Source organism: Diabrotica virgifera, chromosome 2 (genome assembly GCF_917563875.1).
Source record: "Diabrotica virgifera virgifera chromosome 2, PGI_DIABVI_V3a".
In the NCBI taxonomy this organism is placed as follows: Eukaryota; Metazoa; Arthropoda; class Insecta; order Coleoptera; family Chrysomelidae; genus Diabrotica; species Diabrotica virgifera.
In genome coordinates, this window is record NC_065444.1 from 121,365,661 (window position 1) to 121,386,535 (window position 20,875).

Here is a 20,875-nt window from a genome sequence, read left to right on the forward strand (position 1 = left end):
GTACAATGTTTTGTTCGAAATCTTCTAGTTGAATTATCTAGTTGAAAATACGTGTTATCAATTGAGGGATCTTAAACTTATAACTAAGTTGGAAAAAGGAGAAAATGATGACCTGAATTAAAACTGTTAAATATTAAGATAAATAAAACATTTTTTAGATTTGATAACCTCACTAACTAACATTGCAATAACCTGAATTAAAACTGTAAAAAGTCAAGCTAAATTAAAAATCTTTGTGCATCAAAGCGTGTCAACTGATTTTCTAGTGGTTTTGGTACTTATTTATCTCTTGCCATAAAAATGTTATTTATTTATTATAGTCGTTTGAATAGAAAATTTCATTTTTCATCGTTCTAATACTTGTTTCTTATTGTTCGCTTACATTTTTGTGATCCTTTTTCTGATTACAGTTTTGTAAATTATTTGTTTTTTCTCAATTTATAAAAACCTTAAGAATCGTATCAAGGATCAATCCTGTTAATAACTTAAGGATCAATCTTGTTAACCTTAAGGAAGTTCCATATTTCCCATTTTCTTTAACAATTCTAGCTTTATTTACAGATCCTCCTTTATTTTCACGTCCCAGTATATAAATTCCTTCATCCTTTTAAATATATCCTCTTCTCCTTTGATTATTTATTCCTTTAAGTCTGGTCCTGCCTTAATTTCTTACTGCGTGTTTCTCATTACTATATATGTAGACTTAGTCTTCTCCTGATTTATTCTTAGTCCGTATGTTCTATCTTCTCTATTATTCGTTAAGGATATGTTAAGATTGTAGTACTATAGTGTAGTAAAAGTAAAAGTGAGTTGTTTTAGATCTATTAAAACTTTGTTTTATGTAGATTTTCTTCCTTTGCATGTTAAACAATTAGTAGTTTTATGACAAATGAATTAGTAAACAGTCATAAACAATGTCGCTACACAAATGAAATCGACTTAAGAATATTATTTTCTTTTGAAGTCTGTTTTATAAACTGAACAAATTGAAATTGATAATGCATGTGACATTTATATAAATCATTCTGTGATTGCATTTGTATTAATGTTAGAATATTAGCATGTACTTCAAGGTCTTTTTGTCAGTAAGTAATAGTGGATGTCTCAATTATCGGTATAATTGAAAATATTTGTTAAGTAATTGTGGGATTGGTGCGAAAAATACGTCAGACCACTAATTTGTTAGTGGAATAATATTGGACATGTGACATCAACTACCTCAACAACCATAATATGTGTTATCATATACGTCTCCATCTTTGAAATTAATTTCAGGCAATTTCAGAAAATATGCAACATAAAGCCATAACTACTAGTATTTTCGTATAAGTCCTTTTATATTATTTTACATAAACATTATAGTTTTTAAAACAAATTGACAAAATACCTAGAAACCCCCTCTGCGGCTCAGTGGTAAGAGCGCTTACCTTTGGATCGAAAGGTCCGAATGGTAGTGAGTTCGAATCTCACTTGGGTAGAGAATTTTTCGTTTATTATAAATCAATAAATGCAAATAGTTTCTGTCCTTGTGTGGTCGGTACTCATCGGAGGGACCGCAGACGTTCGGATACAATTAGCGCCTCTGTGCAAAAACAATGACGTCGACTTTGCAAAGTAACAAGACACTTACTCAACACACACACTACACATTACTCCCCTGAGTTAGTGATAAGTTATAGTCTAAAAAATCATTATGAAATTGACTGGTCAGTTGGTTGTGAAAACCAGTGCAAATAAAACACAAAACTTCTTCTTCTTTTACTTCTTAGAGATCTTTTGATCTGTTTAACACTGAAGCTGTCTCTGGTTAATTTCCTGGGAGGTAGATTGCCAACTATCGCTCCATCTTTTAGGTGGTTTTCCGGGGGGTCTTGAACCGGGCGGGATGTTTTCTAGGGCAATTTTTGGGAGTCTATTATCATCCATTCGTCTTACATGGCTGCACCACATCCTCTTGCGCTGCCTTCCCCATTGCTCTCTAATGTCTGTATATCTTACTCTGTCTCTTCTTGTTTTCCCCACTATTGTTCTTAGGGTTTTCAATTCGGCAACTCTTAGCATCTGTTTCGTTTTGTTGGTGTCTTCGCGCACTTCCATGCCATATGTCATGATCGGTCGTGTTCAAGTCTTGTAGATTCTAATTTTACTATCTGTGCGCAGTGCGCATATACGGATTTGACCAGACTATCTCCCGCAGACATCCTGACAATGCAGATGCTTTGTTGATCTGACTCCTCAGGTCTTTTACTGGGTCGTGAGTGCTTGATATATCTATGCCCAGATATCTGAATTGGATCACCTGTTCTATGGGGTTGTTCTCAACCACTAACTTACATCTGAGCGGATCTTTTGCTATTGTCATACATTTAGTTTTTTTGGTAGAAATGTTCATATTTAGTTGGCGGCTTACTTGAAAGAACTGAAAGAGCTGTCTCTGAAGATCATCTTCTGATTTAGCAATAATTGCTGCGTCATCTGCGTAACACACCATACCAATTCTTTTGTTGCCCATTCTATATCCGAGATTAAGAGATGTTACTTTGTTTATAATTTTGCCCATGCGTAGGGCAAGAAGGGGCTTAAACTGTCTCCTTGTCTAATCCCTCCCGGTGTTTAAATATTTTCAGTGAACTGGTCTTCTGCTCTAACTTTGGTTACGTTGTTGTTATTTAGGTTATGGACTATCTTTGTTATCTTGGTTGGTGTTTTATTTTCTATTAATATATTTAGAATGTCTCCCAGGCGAACTCTGTCAAACGCGCCTTCATCAGATCAATGAAGCAAATATACGCTGGCATGCCGAATTCTATAGCTTTTTCTTTTGTTTTATTATAAATACTGCGTCTGTTATAGATCGCCCCTTTGTAAAACCTTGTTGATCTTCAGCATTAGTGATTTGTCTTTCCAGTTTGTCCTTAAGAATATACCCGTGAAAAGTTTCATCGTTGTATTTAAGAGGGTTATTCCTATGTAGTTTTGTGGGCAAGTTTTTTGTCCTTTTTTAAATATGGGGATTGTGATGCTCTTATGACATTCCTCTGGTGTTTCTGTTTCGTTTAAGATTTTTTTAAAGAGTTGCGACAGTTTACTTCCAAGTTCAGGGCCTCCATATTTTTAAAGTTCATTGGGTATACGATCCGTTCCAGGTGATTTTCTGTTTTTTAGCTTCTTGATCTTTGCTTTTACCTCTTCGTCATTGATTGAAGCACTTATATGTGTTTCGTATTCATTTATATTCAGCGTTTCTTCAGCATCATATAGCTCTTTAAAATGCTGTTGTCATGTCTCTATGGGTACTCCCTTGACCTGCACGAACTCGTTAACTGGTTTTTTCCTGTTCCGAAGCATTTTCCATACTTTCTTTTGGGCACCATATAGGTCGTAGTCCATGTCGCTAGTGAATTTAGCCCAATGGTCTCTCAACACAAAACACACACACACACACAAAATACCTAGATGTTTATAAAAATCTAATATTTTTGTGGATAATCTTAGTGTTGAACACCGGCATTATTTTACAAGACTTTAATCTTATCTTGGTAAATCCATATCAGCCGAAGAGACCCGAAAGCAAATAGCACCCGAAGCCTCAGTAATAATGTTCACAAATCTTTTGGTTTCTTGTGTTTAGCAAGGAAAGGATATTTGAGAAAGAATGACATTAGCCACCGTGTTGGAACTTTGAACACGTTGCATAACATTCTCGTGGCTCATGAAATTCGACAAGAGTGGCCATTGCACACTTATCATTTCTTCTTCTTCTAGTGGCTATCCATTTGTTCGCAATCATTCTGGCAAAGATAATTTTATTTGTTGCTGCTCTGAATAGTCTCTTGGTGGATGTTGCAAACCAGATTTTTAAGTTGCTTAACCCGGATATTCATCTTCTGTCGACGTCTTTCCTACGTTTCTCATTTTATTATTGTATATTTGGTTTCATTTCTCACTATGTGTCCGACATATTCCAATTTTGTTTTCTATGTACATTATTTCTCTTACTAATACGACATTAAAATCCTGAATGTTTTGGTTAAAATAGCTACGGAAGAGGCTAGAGAACCTAATTTTAAGCAAAAACTGTTCTATAAATATTTTTTAAAAACACAATATTTTTTGAGTTATTCGTGGTTGAAAATTGGCCATTTTCATTGAAAAATGACACCTTTTCGAACGGATTTTTGTGAATACCTTAAAAACTATGCATCTAACAAAAAAAACTATATAAAATATTTCTGCAGGTTATAAAAAAACAAAGAGATTCGTTCCTTCATAAATCTTCTAGTTAAAATAGAAAGAGGGATATGGTAGGTAAGAAGAGTTTGTTTTTTTGCTGCATGCTCAAATCGGTGTATTCAACTTGAAATAACAGAGAAACGGTTGATTTTAGATGTGTAATGATACTTACAACTATTATAGTGCTAGAAAAGACCTTTAAAATGAGCAATACTAAATGTCGATTACATTCAAACTAAGCGAGATATTCTGCAAAAAAGTTGATGACTAATGTATTTTAAGAAGAAATGAGAAGTATATTTAACCCCTCATCCATCAGAATTTAAATACATCGTTTTCCGTCTACAATAATTTTTATTATAGTGTTATTTGTATGTTCAAAAAGTTGCTCTGGTTTAAAATGAATGGTTTTTAAAAAAAAAATAAGATCAAATTATAGAGCGCATTTTTAAATTTTCTTAAAAATCTTCTTTTTCTCCATGTAACTCGAAAATGATAAGAGATATAAAAAAAGATACCACACAAAATGTAGGTTTTTTATATAAGAATTTCCTTTTTATTTTTCATTACTGTATCTCTTATCATTTTCAATTTACATGGAGAAAAAGGAAGATTTTTAAGAAAATTTAAAAATGCTCTATAATTTGATTTTTTTTTTCAAAAACCATTCATTTTAAACCCGTCCAACTTTCTGAACATAGAAATATCACTATAGTAAAAGGTATTGTAGAAAGAAAACAATGCATTTACATTTTGGTGGATGAGTGTTAAAATTACTTCTCAACACATTAGTTATCAATTTTGTTTCCAGCATATCTCGCTCAGTTTTAATGTAAGGGACTTAATAATATAATTTTAAAGGACTTTTCAAGCACTACAAAAGGTATTGGTGGCATTATACACCTAAAATCGACCGTTTCTATGTTATTTGAAGTTGAATACACCAATTTGAGAATGTACCAAAAAACAAACTATTTTCACCTACCATATCTCTTTTTGTATTATAACTAGAGGAGTTATGGAGGCAAGTGTCTATTTGTTTTTTTTATAACTTACAAAAATGTTGAATATAGTTTTTTCGTTAGATGAAGTTTTTCAGGTATTCGCAAAAAACCGTTCGAAAATGTATTATGTTTCAATGAAAATGGCCAATTTTCAATCACGAATAACTCAAAAAGTAATGAGTTTTCAAAAAAAAATTATAGAACATTTTTTGCTTCGAATTAGGTTCTCCAGTGCAGCGTTTCCCAAATGGTGGGTCGCGACCCGGTACCGGGCCACGAAAGCAAAATGCCGGGTCGCCTCGCCGTTTTTCTATTTAAGGCCGCGCTCTGACTGACGCCAGGCTTTTCCGCCGATCAAAGCTGTAGCACCAGAATGTGTTTGGGTGCATTGTAGAATCCACAGAGAGGCATTAGCTGTAAAAAAATGCCACTGTTTTAACCGAATCTATGAAAGAGTGTGTAAAATTTATAAACTTCATAAAATCTCGCCCACTGAACTCAAGAGTATTCTCTGCTTTGTGCAAAGAAATGGGGAGTGAACATGAACATCTCCTTTTACACTGCGAAGTGCGTTGGCTATCAAAAGGGAATAATTTAAAAAGACATATTGAATTGAAGGAAGGAATTTCAATGTTCTTAGAACAATTTCCACCAACGGCTAGGGATGCAATGTTCCAATTTAAAGACAGATTTCATGATGTCTATTGGTTAATCAAGGTAGCCTATCTTTGTGACATTTTTGACTTCTTGAACAATATTTTCCCCCATCCACAGCAACAAAGTATAGATAAGGAATCCATTTACAATGGACGTAGAATCCGAGACATGACTTCCGGATTTAGATATTGAGTCAGTAATTGAACTATCGTGTGATAGGGCACTTAAATACATATTTGACAAAATACCACTGATAGATTTTTGGCTGTCTTTATAAAACATATATATTTTTAGAAGCGATAAATAAAGTTTCTAATTGCTTTTGTTACGACCTATAAGTGTGAGGCAGGGCTTTTAACACTGGTTTTCTTCAAAAATAAATTTTGGAACTGTTTGGAAGTCGAACCGGACCTGAGAATAAAATTAACATATTTTCCTCCATACGTGAAATTTTTAGTTAACCAGAAACAACTGCACACTTCTCAATAATAAAGACACCTAATGGTAAAAGAGGCAATCGATTATGTATGTATGTAATATGTATGTTATTACATTTTTGTTTGAGCTAACGATTCTTTATTAAAATAAAACTATAATAAGTATTTAAATATGTTCCCTTGTACACACACACCAGGGTATGCAAAAAATTAGTGGGTCACGAAGGACAAGCACAAAAATAACCGGGCCACGGAAAAATAAGTTTGGGAAACTCTGCTCTAGTGAATTCCGTGATAATTTTAACTAAAAAATTTTCCGCCCCTCAGAAGGGGTGGGAACCACCCCCAAGATAAAAGCACACATCGGCATAGGGTAGACTTTGATTTAGGAGATAAGTAGAGGCTAGGCCCAAAATTTCATTAAAATCCATGCAGTAGGATAGAATTCGGAGGTAACATCCTATTCTTGCTCCCATTGACTGGCGTAGATATGTTATTTTAGTAAATTAATTTCAATTGTAATAATTAAGTAATATTTTATTTAGTTAAGTAATATAGATGTTAACTGTATAATATCTAAAAGAGCAGGCAACATTGCTTATCATCACTGCTAACCTAATTTACTTTTTATTCAAGAGTTTCAAATACGCAAAATGCAAAAATACTAACAAAAAATTTATGTAATGTAGCAGAAAATAGCTCCATTTTAAAAATGCAAATAGCTATAAACACTGAAGGCATAAATTCAAATAAAAAGACCATATTTTCAACCGATACTGTCGCTCTGGAACCAAATTTCCCGTTCGAGATGTCTCAAAATGAAAATTGTTGCGAAATAAAAATAAAATCAGACTAAACACAGGAACGAGAATCATTATTTTTTATTAAAAACACGTTTGTAATGTGCTCGTTGATTAAAAAATGCGAGGAGCTTCAGGAAAAGTTCTTGATGCGAGAAAATGATAGTAAAGAATGCCGAGAAAATTTTGCAAAATGTGGTTACATTAGTTTATTTTACGGTTTTCTGGAAATTAAGTTTCGCAATCATTTAACTTTTTCTGTAAACTTGTATTAAAGTTCGTAGTTTTTCTTCTGATTTATTGCCAGAAGACGTGTTCATTTTCGTTTAGTTTCTAACAATGTGGAAGTTAAAGAAAATATAAACTTTCTAGCCTCGCCTAGCACCAAATAACAACGGCTCGAAATTGCGGAAATAATATCAAGTTAGTATATTTCACGACAGATGAAAATAAAGTTTAGAGATAATTAAATTTCCTAGTACAGAGATTTTCTGTAAAAAGTTGCCAACGTGACTTGACAACGTGAGTGGAAAATAAATAAGAACGGAGGATTAAACTGAAAAATGTGAACAATTCTTGTCTTTAGTTTGGTAATATAGTCCAGGCTGTATCGTCGCCCCCGTTAGGTAAATTATTCCGATTCGATTATTTTGCACAAACTTACTCAAGAAGAGGTCCTTATAACAACTCCACAGAGTGCGAGGCGGTACCGTGGTCGAAAAATTGTTTAAATACTTGTTTTTAAACAATTGATTATATTGATTATACAATTAATCTTATCAAAGCCTTTAAAAAAAGCTGTATTTTTTTTATAAAAGTTTATAGCATCAAAACCTACGCTGAAAATAAAAGTGGACCCTCTTGTGGTAAAAAAATCGTGAAAATCACCCCATAATTAGAATACCATATAAAATTAATCGTTAAACTTTACAAGTTCCTTTATTCATGTACGTATTGTACATATTATCTGTAAGTTCCATCGGTTCAATGTGTTTATTTTTGAATGAGCTGTAGTTGAAAGGGTTGAAACCCTTGAACGAGTCACTAATCACGAGTGATATAAATTTTGAACAGCCATATCTTAAACAATTTTTGTTTTACAAAAAAATAAAAAATCCAAAATTTTCAAAAAAGTCTACATTTATTTACTATCTGAGATTTTTAGTGTCACTAATACTTTTGAAGTTATTTTGAAAAAAAATTAGTTTTTTAAAAAATTAAATATTAAAAAAATTTTACTTTAAAATATTTCTTTTTCAAAACCAAACACTTTGAACCGATGAAACTTACAGATCGTATAAATAATAGATAATTATAGCAACTTGTCAAGCGGTAGCGGTAAATATCATTTGAGGTACTAATTGGGGGGGGGTGGTTCCGAAAAAAGGGACCAACTTTATTATGAGCGTAACTGGCTTACTTTTAACGCTAGAAACTTTTTTGAAAAAACAAAAATAAAGCTTTTTTCATAAACTTTAAAATGCAGGTTTTTACTTAAAGAGTTTTTCCCAAAAGTTCTTAATTTTTTAGTTATTTCACATTGAAATATTCGACTTGGAATTTGATGAATATGAACCTACATTTCCTTAGCTACAACTCTGTTTTTTTCTGGATCTAGAGACCCCACGTATACACCATTTTGTTCACTTTTTTATAAGTTATTTTTTTGCTAAGAATGTTTTTTCGATAAAATACTTACTTTTGAGTTATTTGCGAAAAACCCTGTAAAAATATGGTTTTTTTTGTTGATAAAGGAACATATTCACTGGCAAATAACACGAAAAGTATTGAGTTAGTGAAAAAACGCTATATAACAAAAGTTGCTTAGAATTAGTCAGTTTATCCACTTCCGGACTTACTTTGAATTTATATTTTTTCACCCCCAAGAAGGGGTGAACTTCACTCCAGGGCAAAAGCATACATCGGCACAATATGATATGTTAGCTTTGTCTTTCTTTGATATGTTAGCTATGTGTATGCCTCATTTCATGTCAATGTAAGCGGTTCGTTAAAATTTTGAGCAAACATCGTGAGTAAATGGACTAATCGTTGAATAATAACTTTTTTCTATGGATGCTATACAATTTGCAACTTCTCCCACTACTTACATACATTCAAAATAACCAATTTCTCAGGCAGTGAGAAAAGTCGGCCATTGCAGTGAGAAATATTTTTTCTTACGGGTTCACCGCCGGTTTACATACATATTATGATCGCCATTTCCATGGTAACATGCACAATACAAACACAATTATTTTTGTCAAACAAAATGTGTTCAAACTTGTCAAAACTTATCAAAAATTACCTTTTAAGACTGTTCAACTGTGAATTATAATTTTAAATAAATAAAGTATATAAATATTAAGAATATTAAATACCTATATGTACATATGTATTTTATTTCAATTCAGGCATATAATATAGGTACCTAAAAGCACCTAAATTATTTAATTTTGAAGTTTGAACTCTTGACTAAAACGCATCCATAGAAAAAGTACAGTGTACAACACGAGAGAAAATGACATATTTCTCTCTCGCTTGATTTGCGGCAACAAACTTCTGCGCTCGTGAGAAATATGTCCTTTTTCTCTCTTGTTGTACAATATACTATTGCCAACGATTCTCGGAGTGGAAATCAAAACGTTAAGTAGTTCAGGTAAAAATATGTACAGTGGAACCTGATAACTCGGATTAATCGGGACCACGGCCGATCCGGGTTATCGAAAATTCGAGTTAGCCGGATAATATTATGGTAAAAATTAATAAAATACGGTATACTTACAGATAAACTCCGTTATAATTGGAATACGACTGTACTACACACAATACGGTCACAATCGGAACGATGTTATGTTATTTTAAGAACAGTGGAAACTAAGACCATTGCTTCAAAAAGAATTTTTTAAATAGTCTTTTTTAAATAATACTAAGACAGTTTGAAATAAATAAAGGAATAACAGGTGCCTGTTGTTTCCCATAATCCGAGGCAACGGACGTCGCTCTGCCGCCGTGTGCCATGAGTCATTTTTACTATCGTATAGTTCAAATTACACAAATACCCATTATCTCTCAAATATTATATTACATACATTTTAATTGTTGAAATGTTTGTCTGACGAAAATCGGTCCGGGTTAGCCGGACTTCCGGGTTATCAAGCATGATTTTGTGTATTATTGACCTGTAGCATTTAGGAACTCGAAAGTCCAGCTTGAGTGACCCGTTAATTTAATTAACTCCTGTTCAGAAACACCTTGCTTGAACAAGGCTGACATAGCTGAAGATCAATGAGAATGGTTTGTTATATGTTTTTTTGTGTCTATTCCAATTTTTTGAGCTGACATTTTTGTTCACTTAGATACGGTGTTGATTCCAAGTGGATAGTTTTTGAACCCACATCCATCCTTCCAGTTAGGGTGAACGGTAAGAAAGAGTCTGCTGATAAAATCTTTGGTCCCCTTTTTTCCATTAATTTCAGTCTTCTTTTTACTGCAATTTCTTCTTCTTCCAGTACCGTTTCCTATCCGAGGTTGTCTACCATCACAGCAATTTTAACTTTGTTGGCTGCAGCTCTGAACAATTGTATTGAACTGCACCCGTACCACTCCCTTAAATTTCGCAACCAGGAAATCCTTCTACGTCCCACATTTCTTTTTCCCAAGATTTTTCCTTGGATTATGAGTCTTAGCAGGGAGTACTTTTGGCCTCTCATTATATGGCCTAGATATTCCAGTTAACTTTAACAAAAATAATCTAACTGGGCATAATTTTCGTTTCATGAATTTCTTACCAGCCAATTGATGCTTGCCAAACTTTTCGAACCGCCTTGATTTGTTTTGGAAAAAAATGCTGCTGTATTCATAACATCATAACATCAAATTTCTTCTGGAAAAAGTGAATCTTGCAGTTTACGGCCTCATTGCCTCTCCAAGCAAGTTCAAATGAGCAAAGGTGAAAAAACTTTTTTTGTGCTCCATCGGGGGTTTACTCGTCGTGGCTTTGGATGAATTTTAATAGTTCTTCGATGGATAATGCTTTTGAACTGAGTTTTCTGTTTTCTTGAACACTTTGAAGCTGCCACCGCTTGGTATCTCTGGCCAATCTTGCACATTTGAAAGATGTATCTGTGAAAGGGTCGATTTTTATGCCATACTCCCTAAAATATTTTTCTTGTACCATTTTTGCTGTAGTATTCCACATTGACTTTACAGACGACTCTTTATAGCCTTCGCCATTGCTTTTTTTCATGTTAAAGGCATAATCCTCGAGAATTTTTGCTAGTTCCGATATGGTAGTAGATCTTTCAAGCGTAACATTTCTCACTCGTAGGAACTCCGAAAACTGGGTCCAAATAGAGCTTCTGGACCTCTGCGTGTTCAATGGGACATTTTCCGAAACCATTTTTTTGATTTCTTGATCAATGAATAGTTTAATCGTCGAATAAAATTTATTAGACGTTTATATTTACATTTTGTTTCAATATAATTTTGATAATTTCAAGTTGAACTGGCGAATTTACTTTCTTATAAATATTTACAGCGAGATTAACTTACCAATTTGTTCGAAAAGTAAGCATTTATTTGATAATTAAATAAAATCAGTCTTATTTGACGTCAGCAAAATGGAGAAATGTCAGTTTATTGGTCGAATAACTTTATTCATAGAATAAACTACTATTTGTCGTTGGTGAAACCGGCCATATAACGTTTCATATTTTTGCTTGTTTATGTTATTTTGTAAGTCTATTGCCCTTCTTAAACCTGATAATTCAACTCTTCCTATTATAATGATACTAAAATTTGTTTGCGTATTGTTATCAGACTAAATAATTAATCTATGTATAAGCAAAAATTATCAAAAATTACCGAAATTATCTCATTTTAATCAAAAGATTAGGCAAAAATATATTTCAAATATAGATAAAGTTTGAAAGCCTAAAATTTTGATCATGAAAATTAATATCTACTCTAATAATAGATACGGATCTGCACATTTTGTTGTGTTGTAGAGATCATAGTTTGTTTACTAATATTCAAATAGATGGGATAAGTCGATTGCAAGATGGAAATGTTAACACGTATTTCTGTAAATATTTACTTAAACAAAGTTGCATATGCTTAATAACTTTTTTTTTATATTTTTAAATTTATTAAATAACTTTTATGATGACACGTTGCTAAGTTGCGTAGGCAGGAAATTGCATCGTATATTGCCGACATTTTTAACTAATAAACATTATTTATTTATTTATTTTTATTTTAATTAAAATAATTGAATTTGCTATTAATTTATTCAGCATCGTCATCATCTACTCCAACGTCCATTGCTGAACATAGGCTTTTCTCATATTTTTTCACTTATAGTCCAGAGAAATAAGATTTTTCTCGTGACACATCCCCTCCAGGCCGAAACCAAATTTTTTGAGTAGTATGGATATCTATATTAATAACCTATATGTTTACTGCAGCCGATTTTGATGATATATATATAGTTATAAACAAATAAAGATAAAAAAAACGGCAGACGGAAGAAGCGGGCCAGGTCGAAGAAGAACGTCATGACTTAAAAACCTGAGAGGTTTAACAGATCCTATGAGTCTCTTTTTTTAACTGCCGCCAACAAAACTACTATAGCCAATTTGATAGCCAACACTCGATAATCGAGCACGGCACATGAAGAAGAAAAAGTCGCTGACGTCATCAGCAGCAAGTCATAGACAGGAACGAACTTATGGCCTATATTGATTTTACCAATCAAAATTGTATAAAATATAATTCTTTCCATTCTTGTTTAAGTACAATTGCAGCGTAAGTTAATAAAACAACGAGATATAATTTAAATAATTACGCTTTTCCTCCTTCAGCTATTTTCCCCTGACTCAAAAAATATCGTTCTCACGAATCAAATTGCAAAAAAATTGTAGGTAGTCGCATTTGCAACAATTTCAGTCTTCACCATTTTTGTCGAAAAGTTAAAAATCGCGGAGATAGTGAGCAAAAACGGTTCTCCTTTAAATTTAAATAAGATGGTGGCTAATGCGACGGCGAAGCACAGTGGTTCCAAATCCAAATGCTGAAAATGTGGTCATGAGGTAAAATAAAAAATCCCTATTTAGAGATTTTTATGTTTACAGTTGTTTTCTCATACTATCGTAGAGTCGTAATACGCAGGTATAAAGATCAGACCGAGTCTATTCTTATTCATAACTCCGGGACAAGTGAGCCATGTACGACATTATTTTGGCCGGCAGTGAACGTCAAAAAGACGCTGTAAAACATTTTGTGGTTTATCAATTTTATTGCCGTAAAGCAGATTCTTCTTTATAAAGTATGTATGTATTAATGTAAGATAAAAGTGGACTAAACATTTGATAACAACAAATGCATACAATTTGTTAATAAATAAACAGTGAAAATATAGGTACATGAAATTATTAAAATTTCGTAAAAATACATAATTGTGCATAATTCTGCGATTAATGTTTATTAATCTCAAAATGTACACTCAGAAGATTCAGAATCACATTGATTTAGCTGCCTTTAACTGCCTTTGCATTGCTGCAGTTGTTTGAATACAAGTGTTATTAATTGTACTTAAGTAGTAGGTTCTAAATATTGTATGTACTTACTTAAAGTAATTCGGAAGTATATGAACAATATACGCTTTTAAAGGTTCATGACCACCTTTTCGACATTTGGAACACAGTGCGATGGCGGGATTCAGTTGCGATTTTAAATTTATATTATTATTGACCAGCCCTAAAGGTCAGAACAATAAAATTTGGGGTAGCTCGCCATGCTAGGTCAAATAACACCCCATCTGGCTATAAACTAAAAATACAAAAACAAACACTAAATCTTTTTTTGAAAATGAAGATAATTGTTATAGTAATTACTTTGATTTTATTCAGGGAATGTTATTCTCTATAGGTCAAAGTTTGAAAATAAGTCAAACACAGAACAATCAAATCGTAATGGGATGTAAATAACATCAAGTAAAATCAGATGATTAATTTGTGGTAGGAAATAAAATCTAGTTTATAAAAATAACACGTACTTACCGGTACGCATTCACATTTCATGCAGTACAGGACTCCGATGGGCACTCCTAAATCTGGAATCCATTGCGAGCCTAGCTCCCGTATTTGTTTTCCAAACACACATTCTGCAACAACGAAAAAACATTTCAGTAAAAATCTAACTGACAAAAAATTTAGAGTTTTCGTCAAAATCAAAGCAAAACTTGAGTGTGGCACAAAAATGGTATATTTTACAATATTTATACAAATTTATATTCTTATTATTTATATTAATATTAATTAAATATATTATGTTGTTCTGAAGCTATTTTCTTGTGGCATTTTGGCAATTAACTATTTTTAATGGGATATACGCCACAATTTTACTAAAAAAATGATTTTATTATTAACGTTTTGACGTCTAAATTGGATGCCGTTGTCAAAAGTCGTCCCAGGAACGCAACTCATAAATATTGGTATAATACGTATAATAGGTATATGTCTGAATTGCCGATATAAATGAGTCAGATTAAATAAATTATTAAAAGAATTTTTTACCTGGTTTTTATGTAAAAATATGTTGATTTTTTTTTCAATTATGTCACTCTGTACCTATGTATTAATTTTTCAAATAGTTAATACGGCCATTAAAAAGAGCGTACAAATATTTTTTAGGAAATATTTTTAACTTTTTAGTTATGTTAATTACCATTTAATAAATGCAAAACGTATCTTCACATGTACCTATATGCGGCAGATTCGTGCAAATATTATAAGAATTATTGTGCATTTAATGGTAGAAGCATATAATTTGGACCACATATATTCTTATTACATATTATATACATATATTCTTTTTTTGATTAATAATATCAAGGTCTTGAACCGGAAGTATCGGTACCAGAATTTGTATTTTTACTCTTTTTTTTTATGTAAAAATATGCTGTTTCTTTTTCAATTCTTTCACCCTGTATATATTAATTTTTCAAAAAGGTGATACCGGCGTTGAAAAGAGCATAAAAATATTTTTTATGAAATATTTTGAACTCTTTAGTTATATTAATTACCATTTAATACATGCATAACGTATCTTCACATGTAGGTACCTATGTGCGGCAGATTCGTGCAAATAATAATATAAGAATTATTGTGCATTTAATGGTAGAAGCATATAATGTAGACCACACATACTACACATACAAAGATTCAAATTTAGATATGAGGCCATCTCAGATTTAGGGCCGGTTGTTCGAACGCTAATCAAAACTGATCATTATCAAATATTTAATTACAATTTTATTTGATTAAGCGTACTTCTGACAAATGTCGCATTTTGAGGTTATGTTGACTGATTTATTTTATTATTTTGGTTTTAATTTAAAATAAAACATAATTAAACTCTTTCTGATGTTAATTTCTTGTTTTTACTTACAAATCAATAATAATAATAAGCTATTTTTAATAATTTAAGAGCTGCGGCTATATTTTAATTACTGTTTTACCTACAATCAATAACTGATTAGTGTTTTACATGTATTTTTCATGTCGCGATTTGATTCCCATCAAGAAAATTGATTACAATAAATGATTGATTATAATCAACTTCTTGATTAGCGTTCGAACAACCGGCCCTTAGTCTCTTACAAATATGGCGGGCATTCAAAATTAATCTGCCGCCCATAGGTACATGTGAACATACGTTATGCATTTATTAAATGGTAATTAACACAACTGAAAAGTTTAAAATTTTTCCTAAAAAATATATTTACACTCTTTTCAATGGCTTTATTACCTTTTTGAAAAATTTATATATACAGGGTGAAAGAATTGAAAAAGAAACAACATATTATTACATAAAAAAACAGTAAAAACACAAATTCTGGTAAACCGATTCTTCCGGTTCAAGACCTCGATATTATTCATCAAAAAAAGAAACTACATACCAAATTTGGTTGAAATCTGACGTTTCGTTCAAAAGTTATCGTGCTAGTAGTCACATATGTATAGTCGCCATTTTGAATTCCCGCCATTTTTGTAAAAGGAACAAAAACTGAGATGGCCTCATATCTAAATTTGAACCTTTATATGTGTAGTATATGTGGTCCAAACTATATGCTTCTACCATTAAATGCACAATAATTCTTATAATATTTGCACGAATCTGCCGCATATAGGTACATGTGAAGATACGTTTTGCATTTATTAAATGGTAATTAACATAACTAAAAAGTTAAAAATATTTCCTAAAAAATATTTTTACGCTCTTTTCAATGGCGGTATTAACTTTTTGAAAAATTAATACATACAGGGTGAAAGAATTGAAAAAAAAACAGCATATTTTTACATAAAAACCAGGACAAACACAACTTCTGGTAAACCGATTCTTCCGGTTCAAGACCTCGATCTTATACATCAAAAAAAGAACCTATACACCAAATTTGGTTGCAATCTAAAGTCTCGTTCAAAAGTTATCGTGCTATTAGTCACAATGTATAGTCGCCATTTTGAATCCCCGCTATTTTTGTAAAAGGCAAAATCTGAGATGGCCTCATATCTAAATTTGAACAGAAATATGTGCAGTATATGTGGTCCAAATTATATACTTCTATCATTAAATGCACAATTGTTTCACATATCGGCTTCAGTACTAAGCAACAACATTTTTGGTATTAATATTTTTTGTATTTTAACAACGGCATCCGATTTGGACGTAGAAACGTTAATAATAAAATCATTGTTTAGTAAAATTGTGGCTTATATCCCATTAAAAATAGTAAATATATTATATTAAATAGTTCTTTGGGAATAAAGAACAGTTATGAAATATATCATTTATTTAACATTTTCATTTATAGATCAGTGATCGTTTTCAAAATACTCTTTTTGAATATTTAGTAATATTTTACTAAAATCTCAATCTTTTGCATCCCCTTTTTTCCATTTTCATCACGTGCCCCATTCATCCGATTCTCTGTGTTTTACGAAGTGACCAATGCTTGGTTCATTATATAGTTTCTGTAGCTCCCTGTTTATTCGTCAATTCAAACCATCCACCGCGTTATTGCCTTTATATGTAGGTCTGAACATTTTTCTTTCCAATCTTTCCAATTTCTCCGTATTTGCTTTTTTCCTTGCCCTTACTTCACTACTATTTGTCACTGTGGGCCTGATTACCGTTTTATATATCCTTAACTATGTCGATACATATTTGGATTTCATCAGTGGTCTTGGGTTTCTCATCTTTTTATTTTTCCAATTTATGTTCCCAATCTTCCTGACCTTTCTTTTCTATAATAATCCCCCAAATAGGTAAAATGAACCAATATCTCGAAATTAAATTCCCTTGAATCGTTAGATACGGAAGTAATCTGTTCCTGTTTGCTCTGTATTTTGACTCTTCCTGGTTTATTTCTAGGTGAAAATATTTTACCCCCTTTTCTAATCTTTTTATAACATTTCTTAACTCTTTTCTTGTTTTCCTTAGAAAGTAAGATCATCGGTGAATGCCACCGATGATCTAAATTGATTTAGTCTAAATTGTTTCATTAATATTCAAGGATTCATAATCGGAATATTTTGTGACGATGCGGTCTTTATGATCGATCGAATAGTTGAGAAATCTATAGAATACATGAAACCAGCATAAATGTACTTCGTGGATTTAAAAAAATCATTCGACAGAATGTGACTAACACTGCGACTAACAATAACGTCTTCTATATAAAACCCACACAAAATATATACATAAGAAGCAAAATTGAAGTGAAAGTTCAGGCAAAAACAACAGCCATGTTCAAGACATCAAAATAACAACTGGAACAAGATAGGAAGACTCCTATTAAATAGTAGTCAACCTCATATTAAATGAGATGAAAAAACAAGTAAAAATGGAAGGGAGGATATCAAATGTGAAATAGCGTATTAAAGGTCGTAGGTCCTTTTCTTGCGCTGATTTCTCTGGCATCTCATTTATATAGTTACTTTGATCTTTTTTGGCTTATTTTAATTCTGTTTTTTTTTTACCTTGTATTTTCTAGGAAGTTCTCTCTCTTTGTCCAATCCTTCCTTTTGTATAATTTCTTCATTGATTTTTTTCCTTTCTTCTATCAGTTATAGAGTACCTTTAGTTATCAATTTTTTATTGTCTCTTCTTTTCAATCTGATTTTTTCTTTGGCTGTATTTAGGTATCATTACTTATTTAAAATACTTCCATGTTTCTTCGACTGACTCTCCAATTTATTGTGATAGAATTCGGTTAAATGCTAGTTCTTTAGTGAATTTAGCTTTGGTCATAGAATTTTTATATCGGCTTCATAAAAATTTAAATCCCGAAAAGAGGAAGTGTTAATGTTTAAACAAATCCTGCTTATTTTTATCTTGTTATAATCTTAGAAGCCAAAACTCCATTAAGATTATTTCTAATCGTCTATTGGAGAATGTGTTACAAAGTATCACTAAATAAACATATTTTAGATAATAAATTATGTGCGTGGCGTCATTTTAAATAAGGTGTCTCGCTGAAATGCATAATAGACTTTTGTCAATTGTTACAATAATAATAATTATAATATTCATCATTATTACAAGAATTATCACCTCCATACTACTTTATACTGACAATATAATAATATGTTGTAATGGATGTAATCAATACAAAACATGGAAAATACAATTTTTTCAACGTAGTTGTATATAACAGATGTTATACTCCCTATAGTATTAAATTCTGGTACTGGTAAGAAAAGTGACACAACTCAAAAATGCATAAATCTCGTTAAATTGACTCTAAAGATCCTATACTTCTACCAAGAAAAGTGTCATTATTCATTTGGCGGTAAAATTAATATTTTTATTCCGGAACAATGACACTTTTGAGGTTATGCTCTGACGTTCGACATGAACGTATCGTTAGTTATTACGAACACCGTTGTATTTTTAGTGTCCTAGGTATTTTTCGTTAATGTTTAAAAAGTGACTAATATTTAAAAGAAAAGTGACATAACTCAAAATTTTATCTTTTCTTTGTTAAATCACATATTACAGTTTTCTGGTTTTGCTTCTTAGACAATTAGAAACATTCACTTATCCATATTTTTCGTTTTGAAATTATAAATTTTAGTAGTTATCGTTTAAAATTTGTTAAATTAAGACCTAAAAAATCCATTTTTGTTGAAAAAAGTTGATTTTTGGGTTGTGGCACTGTTTTTTTCGAATAAACGAAACGTTAAATCAGAGCAAAAAAAATGGTAACGTTAATTATCAGCAGATCTAAATTTTAATACCGAAAAAGTGCATAGATAGATAATAGCACAATAAAAAACAAATTGTACTAAACGGATAAGGATTTTAAGTGCAAGTGGGTGCAATTAACGAGTACTTGATCCCCTTAGAAAATAATTTAATATACTAATTTAATAGTTATTTATGATATAAGTGTTAAAAATACAATTTTAAGGCACGCATGTGAAGGTTTGCAGAATGGGCGAAGCGAATTCTGCAATTCACATAAGTGCCTGATAAATGTAATTTTAACACGTATATCATACAATATTTTTTCTACAAACGTCTTATATATCAACAATTCAACAGGACAATACCTACAAAAACTTTTACGTGAACTTGACTGACATTCCATTTTTATATTTTTCTTGACATTACATCAAAACTGCCTATACTGTCAATACGTAAATCATAACAACTATAGAATAACATCCACTTTTATTGTTGTATATTCTAACAAATTTTAATAGTTTGTTTCTACAAACCGGTTAAAAATGCAATAATACAGTTTAAATTAAATTTTAAAAAACCTTTTTTCAAATTGCGCAAGTTGTATTATACTGTTAATATTAATGTTAAGAGGAAACAGTAGCGATCAACAGATAGCAAAAACGCGTTCCAAGATTGCGGCTATAATTTTGAATATTTTTTCGAGATATTTGGCAACTTGAAAAATATATTAATATGTGGAAATTACTCTGTAATTAAATGCAATATTAAAAAAACGAGCTTGTACCGCCATTAAGAAGAACAAAAAAAATACACTTTCTTCAAATAAACTTTTTTATCCGATGCCTAGATTTTGTGTCATTTTAGAACTACTAAAATTTTTTATTTCATTAGTAAGTAGTTAAAAAATGACACAAAATCTAGGCATCGAATAAAAAAGTTTATTTTGAGAAAGTGTATTTTTTTGTTCTTCTTAATGGCGGTACAGGCTCGTTTTTTTAATATTAATACATTTTATTACAGAGTAATTTCCACATATTAATATATTTTTCAAACTGGGCTCTGTACCGCCATTCTTTATTATATTACGAATACGTGTGCCAAATATCTCGAAAAATATTCAAAATTACAGCCGCAATCTTGGAACGCGTTTTCGCTACCTGTTGATCGCTACTGTTTCCTCTTAATAAATGAAATATAAAAAATATTTTGACGTTTGTTTTCAAAATTTGACATTTCAATTTTAATTGCAGTGCCTTAAAAATTTTAAAGCACTAGTGCTTTAAAGTAACATTTTTAACGCTCTTATGGAGTGCTAAAAGTTGCATTTTTAACATGTTTGCAGAAAAAATAATTTAAATGTAAACTTTATATTTATTATCGTTAAAGGTACAAAGGTTTGTATTGTTTATGACATACCTTTTTACTTAACTCGATAAATTACCTTTTAATCGTTTTTGACTAAAACAAAAGGCATAAAACAATCAAATGAAACAAA

At 31.5% G+C, this 20,875-nt stretch overlaps 1 protein-coding gene across 1 annotated transcript in view; it reads right to left on the reverse strand.

Moving 5' to 3' along the window:
- LOC114325218 (dorsal-ventral patterning protein Sog) overlaps positions 1–20,875 on the reverse strand; it is a 399,096-nt gene that overhangs the window by 155,201 nt on the left and 223,020 nt on the right. Inside the window, exon 2 of the mRNA XM_028273215.2 lies at positions 14,190–14,293. Within this exon, the coding sequence (XP_028129016.2) occupies positions 14,190–14,293 (104 nt within the window). The remainder of the gene's footprint in view (positions 1–14,189; positions 14,294–20,875) is intronic.